This window comes from Astyanax mexicanus, chromosome 12 (assembly GCF_023375975.1).
Source record: "Astyanax mexicanus isolate ESR-SI-001 chromosome 12, AstMex3_surface, whole genome shotgun sequence".
Lineage (NCBI taxonomy): Eukaryota > Metazoa > Chordata > Actinopteri > Characiformes > Acestrorhamphidae > Astyanax > Astyanax mexicanus.
In genome coordinates, this window is record NC_064419.1 from 27,755,798 (window position 1) to 27,767,059 (window position 11,262).

Sequence of the window (11,262 nt, forward strand, 5' to 3'; positions counted from 1 at the left end):
ATATGGTACTATGGTTGGAATCTGAAGTATAAAATGTCTTCAATATTACATTTACAATGTAAAAAAACTACATAAACAGAAAAAAAGTTGTATCATTATTGCTTTGAGATATCTGAACATGTTGAGATGCTAAATTGTAGATAGAGATAAATACAAGTACCAACTATTTGTTTAAATAAATATATATTTTAAAAAGATAAAAACAGAACTGTGTTTTAATGTACAGCTCTGGATAAAATTAAGAGACCACTTCAGTTTCTGAATCAATTTATCTTATTTTGCTATGTATAGGTATATGTTTGAGTAAAATAAACATTGTTGTTTTATTCTATAAACTACGGACAGCATTCATCCCAAATTCCAAATAAAATATTGTCATTTAGAGCATTTATTTGCAGAAAATGAGAAATGTCTGAAATAACAAAAAAGATGCAGAGCTTTCAGACCTCAAATAATGCAAAGAAAACAAGTTCATATTCATTAAGTTTTAAGAGTTTATAAATAATTTTTTGGTGGAATAACCCTGGTTTTTAATCACAGGTTTCATGCATTTTAGCATGTTCTCCTCCAACAGTCTTACACACTGCTTTTGGATAACTTCATGCCACTCCTGGTGCAACAATTTTAAGCAGTTTAGCTTAGTACTATGGCTTGTAATCATCCTCCCTCCTCTTGCTTTTATTCCTTAGGTTTTAAATTTGGTAAAATCAGAGAAACTCGTCATTTTTAAGTGGTCTCTTATTTTTTTCCAGAGTTGTATATATTATGGGCCCGGTCATGATGAATCAGTGTTATTTATATGAATTTTACTTGCTTATCCCTGAGTCCCTCCTCAGAGTGACCCACAGCAGGAAAGGGAAGTGAGGAGTGAGGAGCTCCACTGAAGGAGATGAATGTGAGCGAGCTGTTTGGGACTGATATTGTCGCTGAAATGAATCGTTTCGCAATGGAGGAATTTATCGACCTGTGCTGATATATCCACCCCATCTAGCGACCTCCAGAACCCAGCGGGACACAGACACACACCGGGGTAAATAACCAGAGACAGCCCTGCTCCTCGGAGACTCGCAGCAGCAGCTAACCAGCCAGCATAGAACATGCTAACGGCTAACGAGACTCTATGGGTTATCTTAGCTTAGCTTAGCTTAGCTTAGCATAGCTAACATGTTTTAGCCTGCTGTTTCACTGATTTAGGGTTATTTAAAACACTATAAGCCAGAGAATAATCACTTTATCATGTGAATAAAAGAAAACAGAAGAATTGAGAGATATGTTATTCGTGTCTTGTGTCGTTTAAGACTGAATAGATTAGCTAACCTAGCGTTAGTTTTGTGTCTTGTTTTGCTAGCTGAGCTGAGCTGAGCTGAGCTGGTTCCATACAGACACACCTTCCCTGTACTTTGTCTCTACGGGTGATTTATCTGGATCTGTAGCAACATGGCTTCTAAATAACGAGCTAACTTTACTATCTAACTAGCTATCTGTCTGTCTGTGTGTTAGTTAATTTACTTAATTCGGTTAGAGAGGTTGTTTCTTTGTCTAAGTGTGGAATTGTTGTGTTATAGATTGATACAGTGATGTTAGCTGACACCTGCTAGTTAACTTCTTAGTGCTGTCTGCTTGTTCATATCTGTAGCTAATCAATTCACCTCGTTAATAATATCTATACACACTAACTGTGTGTATGTGTATATATATATATATATATATATATATATATATATATATATATATATATATATATATATATATATATATATATATATTAGAGGTGTGCCAAAAAATCGATTCACATAAGAATCTTGATTCTCATTTACTACGATTCAGAATCGATTTAAAATGTCCCAAAATCGATTCTGAGGGGCGGGTTTTGGACTGATTTTGGGCTGGGTATTTTTGTTGGACCTGGCAACCCGCTTGTCCCTTCAAACCGAGGTCTTCCAGACCCACACAGAGCGTAGTAGGTGTTTGAGAATCACCGGTAAGATGGCAGAACAAGCACTATATTACCTTAGATTAACGTGTAGTTTTAATGTTTTATGGCAGAATGCTTCATAACAAGCATAAAAAAGATCGCTAGTAGTTAGTTTCAGTAACTGTTAGCTAGCTAACAAGCTAACTTTCCAGTTCCACCTTAAATAACGCTACAGGTGGCTGCGGGCTGCAGCATTTAAGGCGGAACGGAAAAATAACAATAAGCTAATCAGAGCTAATTTCAGCTCCTCATCACAGAGGAATTAAGGAATGGACAATATGAATTAATTTCTCCACCTCCTGCCCCCTTTCTGAAGAAATACAACGACCTTAAATTAACTAGTTAATCAGCAGCTGCTCCTGAACTTTAGCGCTCCACTGCTATCATCACATCAGCCCAGCAGCGTCACCTACACACCACCGCTAGTAGCCTGGTAATAAAGCAGTGTTATTTATTATTTATTTATTGTTCATTAACGTCATTGTGATATCCCAGTGATTCCTCTGTCACTGAGGACCCACATTCCTGCACATTTTATTGTTTTTGTAACACATTACTTGCTCCAGGACCAGTGTATATTATGGAGGGGTTTTTTTTCAATAAGATTCATAAGCCAGAAGCAGAAATTTTTATAATTCAAATCGTTTTGAATCAAAAATCGATTTTGAATCGAATCGTGGCCCCCAAAATCGGAATCGAATCGAATCGTGAGATAGTAATCGATTCCCACCCCTAATATATATATATATATATATATATATATATATCTGTTAGTGTGTACAGATATTATTAAAGAGGTGAATTGACACGCACACAGTTAGTGTTAGTACATATATATATACTAAACTAACCAGCCGCCTATTCTAATAGAGCTTTATTATCTTCTGTAAGACTCACTCATTCCTGCTACACAGCTTTATTTCCCCCCAAAAAGCCCTGAATAGCCAACTAAATGTAACACTGATGACTAAGGTCCTCATGCTCAGTTGATGTCATTTACTCAATACTATGCAATACAATCACGTCATAGTTCATATTAGGGGTGTGCCATATCCCATCATACCCAACAACATCGTCAACATTTGACACTGTAAAAAAAAAACAAAAAAACATCCATATCGTGATATTGCAAGTTTGTTTTTTTATTAGTTTTACGGCATTTGCTTATTTACATGCATTATTATAACAATTTTGACACCTAAAACCACTAATATAGTTAACACTTACATAATTTATTTTGTGTTAATCTAATGTTGATTATTTTATTTAGATTTATATACCCATTATTATAATCTTAAAATCTAGTAGGCCACATGGTTAACACATATATGTGCACTGTTTGAAATTTGTACTGGTGATTTTAATAATTTAATTTGTTTCAAGTAAATAAAAAAAAACCTTAAATATATAGTTTTTCTAAATCTATTTTATTTAAGCCATCATTATCCTTTAAGAATTGGACAATGTACAATGTATGACTTTTACAAACACATTTATGTGATATGTTTTGATATTGTCGTTTCATTAATAATTAAAAGTTAATAAAAAAACTGAAAACAGAAATCTTGGGTATGTTCTTGCCCACCCCTACTTTATATTAAATACATAAGTTATTTTGATAAACTTAACTGACATGGGTTGGTTGTATGGACTACTTAATAGAAATGAATGTTTCATAACATGTTTAGTTTCACTTAACATTAAAAAACGATAAGAAACGGATTTAGATGCATTTATTAGTTTATAACTCCTAATTGTTAATATAATTTGCTAAACACCAAGCATTGGGCTGTGGAGTATTGGAACCGTGTCCAAAACTAAACTAGAAATTTTATTATCTAATTTCAATAAATGAATGTTCATTTGTCTAGTGTAAAGCTGCTATGTAATGAAATATCTGTCAGTCTTTTTCTGCTTCTGTGATTGTATTGTATATTATACACTGTACAATTGTATAAATATATGGTCTAAAGCTGTGTGTGTGATTTTTCTTCAGCTGCAGTCAGGTTGCGTGTAGAGTGTGGCTGCCGCTGTTCATCATGTTGGACCACGCAGATGTGAGTTTAACGCCGGAGGAGAGAGTCCGTGCTCTGACCAAGAAGGGCAGCTCAGTGGACGTCAATGAGGCCGTTCCTGCCCGCCGCTACTTCCGTTCAGGCATGGAGATGATCCGCATGGCACACGTCTATGCTGAGGAGGGCAACCTGGAGCACGCTTTTGTCCTCTACAATAAATACATCACGTAGGACCTTTAAGTTTAATAATAATAAAAACGTATTATTAGTAGGAGTATGTGATACTACAATAATGCTATTATTGTTGGCATTACTAGTAGAAATTTGCTAGTATTTTCAACTTTGCTATTAAAGGCTGAGGTAGCAGCTGATGCAGTGATTTGTGTTTGGAGGTTACTGCAACAAAAGAATCTAAATAAGTACAAAGAAGGAACCAATGTTAACATCACTTATAAAATATGTATTATTATTGAAAATGTAGCAATTGTTAGCTGAGCTTGACTTCCCTGCGAACATCTATTTCAGGTTGATATAATTTTTTTTTTTTAATGTATCGTTTATCACACAATGTGTGTTTTAGTGACATTGTTAAAAGTATGATTTACTGAAACTATTGTAGTGTTTTGTTTTCTTCAGACCATCTTTTAGATTTAATTTAGTTTGACTTTCCCCTTCCCCTTTAGGCTTTTTATCGAGAAACTTCCCAAACATCCAGAGTACAAATTGTCCAACATTCCTGAGAAGAAGGACACTCTTAAAGTAAGTGATTTCAATGTTGTTCGGTAGTTTTGGCCTGCTTGCAGTGTCATCTTACTGATCAATAACATTATGACCTGTTAACGTCCGACACCCCTGTCAGCATTGTGCTGTATTTTTCCACTCCCCCCTGTGCAGAAGCTGAAAGAGATAGCCTTCCCTCAGGCTGAGGAGCTGAAGAAATGCCTGCTCAGGAGATACGAGAAAGAGTATGCTGAGTATCTGGCCAAAAAAGTGAGTCCACACCGGATAGTGTAAGAATCAGATTTCAGGCATTTTCAGCTGAAGTTCAGTGACTGACTTTACATAAACTTTATTAATACATTTTGACAGTAATTTATACATAAACAAAGTGAGCAAAAAGAATATACTCAATAAAATACAGAATTTCACCCAGAAATGTATTTACATTAACCTGCATTTAAAGCACACCTCCACGTGATTGGTGCAATTACACATTCTCACCAGAGAGGTCTCTAAATCCCACAAATCCCACAAAAACTTACAGACTGTCGTTTTAAGAAAATTTCTTCAGAAGAACAGTTCTTTTTTGAAGTTCTTAAGGTTATAAAAATTGTCATGCACAGTCAATACAATAAAGCAATAAGTCACGTCAGTTCACATTTTATGACCAAACTGTTTCTTTAAGACTATACATTTAGAATAACGTAAGCTCTTATGTTGCTCTTATGGTGTTTTAACCAGTGCTTTTTGTATGTGTGTGTGTTAGCGGGAGGAGACTGCTGCTCTGGAGCGAGAAATGTCTCGGCAGAAGGAGCTGGACGCTGAGCGGAGGCGTGTGGCGGACCTGCAGAGGAGGCAGCTGGAGCAGGAGCAGTTCAGTGTGTTTGAGGAGATGATCCGGCGGAAGGACCACGAGCGCGAGCGTCAGCGCGTCGTCCGCGACTTCAGCACTCCCACCTCACCTCCCGACGACGCCCCGCTTATTCCTGGCATCCAGGGCCCGCCAATGCCTTACCCAGCATCCCCCACACCACCTCAGAGCCCTCAGTACCCCTCCCTCAATAACAGCACACCATCAGCGCCAGCCTCGACCAATCCGGCTCCTCCTCCCACCTTTGACCGCTCGCTCAAACCAAGCGCTGGCGACAGGACAGCCAACAGTATGACCCGTTTCTTATCTTATTTAGTCCAAAGATGGAAGCAAAGAAGGAATATTAGGGCCACTAGGGCTGTTTATTTGAAAGAATTTGCGATATGTTACGCATTATGATGCAGGGTTTATGATTTGAAGCAAGGTGAAAGGTTTCAATTGTTTAAATCTAATTTTGGAAAAAATATTGGCATAGTATAAAAACTTTCCATCATATTTACAAATTCTGAATAAAACATAAGTTTCCTTTTTATGCTATCACGACAGTGGGATCTAATAAACAAGTACACCACTGCCATCAAAATGAAACACTGTTTGACCACAGTGTTTACATGGAAACTAATAATTAGGTTTGTTGTATGAATAGAGTTGTAGAACAGTTGTAAGTGTTAAATTCATCTGTTGGTGCCATTATTTTTAGTGTTAAAAAGCTTTGCCAGTATCACAGATGTTTATACTGTGCGAATGCTACTTATTAAACAATCCAATTATTAGGTCAGAACTACAGGGGTTGGACAATGAAAATGAAACACCTGTCATTTTAGTGTGGGAGGATTCATGACTAAATTGCATCAGCCTGGTGGGCATCTTCATTAATAACACATTGCACCAGTAAGAGCAGAGTGTGAAGTTTCAATTAGCAGGGTAAGAGCACAGTTTTGCTCAAAATATTGCAATGCACACAACATTATGGGTGACATACCAGAGTTCAAAAAAGGACAAATTGTTGGTGCACGTCTTGCTGGCGCATCTGTGGCCAAGACAGCAAGTCTTTGTAATGTATCAAGAGCCACGGTATCCAGGGTAATGTCAGCATACCACTAAGAAGGACCAACCACATCCAACAGGATTAACTGTGGACGCTGTAAGAGGAAGCTGTTTGAAAGGGATGTTCGGGTGCTAACCCGGATTGTATCCAGAAAACATAAAACCACAGCTGCCCAAATCACGGCAGAATTCAATCTGCACCTCAACTCTCCTGTTTCCACCAGAACTGTCCGTCGGGACAATTAATTATTGTGGTCTAAAACCAGGTGTTTCAGTTATATTGTCCAACGCCTGTTACTACTAAGTAAGTAAATGTTGGGATCTTAAATATGAGTTGTGAAAACTGTTGTGCCCATCATTTGTGCTTTACAAGCTCAAGCTTGGATTCCAGTTATGGCCACTTGCAATCCAGTTTGAAGACTAAACTCTTATAAAAAAAAATAAGAAAGGGAAATCAATGGGTTTTAATCTTTTAGTCAGTTTACAATACTACAGTCTCACCAAAAAACACAAATAAACAAGATGCACAAGCTTATGTTAGCCTAATTAGCATAATTAAATGTATTATTTGAAATGAGCTAACTAACTGAATGAATGACTTTGAATAAAATACAGTGTGGCTAGGCTCTTAATATTAGATAAGAGTAATGTACAGTAGTTTAAAATTAGAATAAGGTAAAAAGAACAACCCAAAGTTAACATTTCAGAAATATAAGGAATTTTCTGTTTTTTTTAATCATTTTTAGCTAGTGCTGTGCTTATTTCTAAATGTGTTCTCTTTAATGCAGGTACACTGGTGGATGGTTTGAGGCAGGTATCCGTCCCCTCAGAACTGTGCACTAATTTCCTGCGCTTGGCCAACAACAACACAATCCAAGACAAGGAGACGTGTGGAATACTCTGTGGTCAATTGGTATGAATCATAATGCAGTGAATTATTAATAAATAAGCAGTATAATAATCAATTGTGATTGTATTCAGTTGGGCAGTGGTTGCTTCCTCACTGATGATAAGGAACCTGTTTTTGTGTTTCTGCTTCAGACGAGGAATGCGTTCACAGTGACGCATGTGATAGTGCCTAAGCAGTGTGGTGGCCCAGATTTCTGCGACACAGAGAACGAGGAGGAGCTGTTTCTGGTGCAGGATCAGCACAACCTCATCACACTGGGCTGGATACATGTGAGTTTACAACCACAACTTCATAAATGTAGCAAATCAGCAGATAAAACCAGTGTACACCAGAATAGTGCACATGTTTGCATCAGTTTGTAGACCTTTATGGAGGAAGTCAAGAAACTGTCAGTCATGACCACATATGTGCTGTGTGTCATGTTGGCGTATTTGTGTTTAGAAAAGAATTATAATAAGAAAAAGAGATAAATTGTCTGTTATTTGTGCTCTACTGACTTAAAAATGGCCCAATAGGGCTTTTTGGGATTTTAAGACAGCCTTTGTCAATTACCGTATTTTTCATACTATAAGGTGCACTTAAAATCCTTTAAAATCGTTAGTGCGCCTTATAATCCAGTGCATCTTATGTATGAATTTTACCAGTCAGTTTGTAAAGAGCAGTAAATCCACTCTGACAAATTGTAGTGTTATTCATTAGTTTCAGTTTAGTTCCCCAGCACCGATAATGAAGTAGCATTAGCATTAGCCGCTAACCACTATTTCCCAGTTCAGAGGGGAGTATATCAGCCTGTAGCCTGCTCCTAGCCCTTAGCTATTACTGCTGAAGTGTTTAGCCGCTAATGCTAATGCTTCAGCCTTAGTGCTGGAAAATTCGGGAATCTTAAGCTTACTGTAAATAAATGAAAGCGCTTTTCTCTCCTGAAAACTGTAAATTTAAGAAATTTGTGTAGATTTTACACCCAGCGCTTGTTTGACTTTAAAAGAAACTGTATTTTTTAATTACACTTTTTTTTAAGTTAACTACCCCACCACCACCCAGCGACGAGACCTGGTGAATTAGAAGTTCTCAAAGTGTCTCTTAAAATGCGCCTAATAATCCAGTGCGCCTTATGTATACAAATAGACTAGAAAATAGCCGTTTATTAAGCGTGCCTTATAATACAGGGCGCCTTATAGTGCGAAAAATACTTTAGGAAGGAAAAAAAAATCAGCTGCAAGACTAAATTGTTGTTCTACATCAGTTTAACACAATGTTCACTTGCTTGTTTGCTAAACATGTTAAATCTTTTTTGGTCCACTGTTGGAAAATTATTGGAAAAAGATTTCTCTTCTGTGGTGGTAAATTTATCTTTGACTCTCTGCATATTTTTTCCTGTTTGTGTCTTTGTCTTTAGACTCACCCGACTCAGACAGCCTTTCTCTCCAGTGTTGATCTTCACACTCACTGCTCCTACCAGCTGATGCTACCAGAAGCCATCGCCATCGTCTGCTCTCCTAAATTCAACCAGTCAGTTTACAAAGATTTTTCTTTTTTTAAACCTTAGTTTCCTGTTGTAAATGATTGAATCAGTTTTACTTTAAAATCTGTGTTTTATTATATTATATTATAATATATTATTATATTATATTACATAATTACAAAATGTGTGTAATTATTAGGATATATATTTACACACATTGCCTCTTCATTAAAACAACCTTTTTGTCTATAATACACTGCCTGAACCAAAAAAAAGGTCACACTAATGTTTGGTTGGACCGCCTTTAGCTTTGATTGTGGCACACATTCACTGTGGCATTGTTTCAATAATCTTCTCCAATGTCATAAAATCTATTTCAATCCAGTGTTGCATCAATTTTTCACCAAGATTTTGCATTGATGATGGCAGAGTCTGACGCTGCACCAAGCCTTTTCCAGCACATCCCAAAGATTCTCAATGGGGTTAAAATCTGGAATGCAAATCCAGAATCATTTAAGGTTTATTGACTTATGAGACAGCTGATGAGGGGTGATCTTAGATCAGTACTTCTTGTCTGAGATGTTTGATAAATGAGGACCACCGACTATTCAAATAAGAATTTGATGAAGTGGCCGAATTGTGGGTGTGCGGGTCTATATTATATTCTTATTAGCTGGTTTTCTGCATAGAATATGTCAGATAATTTTAAATCATTCAGTTTGTTTGGAGGGAAGGTTTGATGTAAATTCAGAGCTGATTGTGTTTTGTGTGGATGTTGCTGCTCCACAGGACAGGCTACTTCAGACTGACTGATTATGGGATGGAGGAGATTTCCACCTGCACACAGAAAGGCTTTCACCCACATTCCAAAGAGCCTCCCCTGTTTACAGTAAGTGTTGTTTGGTAATAGACAAAGTAAAAAGCCAAACATAGTGTAATTGTGTTAATGCCTCATTACATTGGGCTCAAAAATTGACAGAAATATAGTTCTTGAACGTTTTCTCTAGATTTTTGACTTTTATTTACATAGAGCATTCACAAAACATGGAATTATAGAAGAATCTGCCTTTACTGTTATACTTAGAGTTACTGAAAAATAGTTTAAATGCCATGAGTTGCATTTAGGAGAATTATATTAGTTGTGAATTTCATTGTGTAAAGCTACTTCATTTGTTTTAGTTTGGTTTACTGTAAAAAGCTAAAAGTTAAATTTTTGAATATGCGATTGGGGTAAATACTGTGTGATTTTATTTTAAGTGTCATCAAGAATTAAGAAATATAGTATCTTAAATTTTAACAACTTCTGTAAAGTAATTAATATCTGATTTCTCTCAAATGGGAGAAATGCTGGATACATGATGTTTGTTGGAGGGACTCACTGTGTAATCGTACTGTGTTTGCTGAAACTTATATGTGCTGTATGGTCTGAATATGGTCTGTTCTCAGGGTGGCAGCCACATTGTGATCACAGAAAGCACCGTCACGATGTTAGACCTGCGCTGATCGACTCCAGCCCCATAACAGCGGTACAATGAAGCATTTTAAACTTGGATAGCAGCTATATACCATTATTCTTCTTCTTAACACGCTATGTGGACCGACACTTGCTAAACGTGGGATGGTTTTATTTTGACCAATCAGCATTTACAGGTGGTGGGATTTCTTAAAGAGACAGACATCACTGTCTGTGATAAGCACTTTGGAAGAGAAACCTCTCTTGGACTGAGGAAAGTCTGTACAGACATCTGCTGGGAGCTCAGGGACGTATGCTCATCTACAGAACTGTAACATTACCACCTTTCACACTCATGACTGACTTGATCGTCTTCTTTGTTTGGTATTAATTTTCAAATCATGTCTGTTATTTTGTTCTAGTCTGTGTTTTATGATGGCGATGGTGGTTCACACTAACATAGCTCATCTGTGTAAATAAAACTAAGGAAACCTGGTGTTTTATTTATTTAAAATGTCTTCAAATCCACGACACGGAAATGTATGATTGTTCTTTAAATTCCTGAATGTATGTCCAAAACAAAGCTGTATTTCAAATATTTTCAGACTTAAAGACAGTTGTGAGGAGTTGACTCTTTGGAATCAAATAAGGATTACAATTTTTGGAATGGATTCTATTCCAACCAGTTAATTCTACACAATTTGCTTTACTTCAGAAGTCAACATGTAGAAAAGATACATATACTTGCTGTTGTTTGGCCCTGGGTCTAAGTTTACTTGTTTTGTATATAATTTTATATTTATGTAATT

General features: G+C 36.7%; 1 protein-coding gene across 1 annotated transcript; it reads left to right on the forward strand.

Annotated features, from left to right (window-relative positions):
• Positions 1 to 824: 824 nt before the first annotated feature.
• Positions 825 to 10,949, forward strand: stambpb (STAM binding protein b). Its single transcript, XM_007231490.4, has 10 exons — positions 825 to 1,030; positions 3,972 to 4,217; positions 4,674 to 4,749; positions 4,885 to 4,980; positions 5,477 to 5,870; positions 7,417 to 7,541; positions 7,670 to 7,807; positions 8,935 to 9,047; positions 9,790 to 9,889; positions 10,447 to 10,949. The coding sequence occupies exons 2-10, from the start codon at positions 4,015 to 4,017 to the stop codon at positions 10,501 to 10,503; spliced, it is 1,302 nt and encodes a 433-aa protein (XP_007231552.3). The 5' UTR covers positions 825 to 1,030; positions 3,972 to 4,014; the 3' UTR covers positions 10,504 to 10,949.
• Positions 10,950 to 11,262: the final 313 nt, after the last annotated feature.

Excerpts from the sequence above, each read along its gene's own strand:
- stambpb (XM_007231490.4), top strand. The coding sequence starts at position 4,015 with ATGTTGGACCACGCAGATGTGAGTTTAACGCCGGAGGAGAGAGTCCGT. Across the intron at positions 4,981-5,476 it reads CTGAGTATCTGGCCAAAAAA|CGGGAGGAGACTGCTGCTCT; the intron begins GTGAGTCCACAC and ends TGTGTGTGTTAG. Across the intron at positions 5,871-7,416 it reads TGGCGACAGGACAGCCAACA|GTACACTGGTGGATGGTTTG; the intron begins GTATGACCCGTT and ends TCTTTAATGCAG.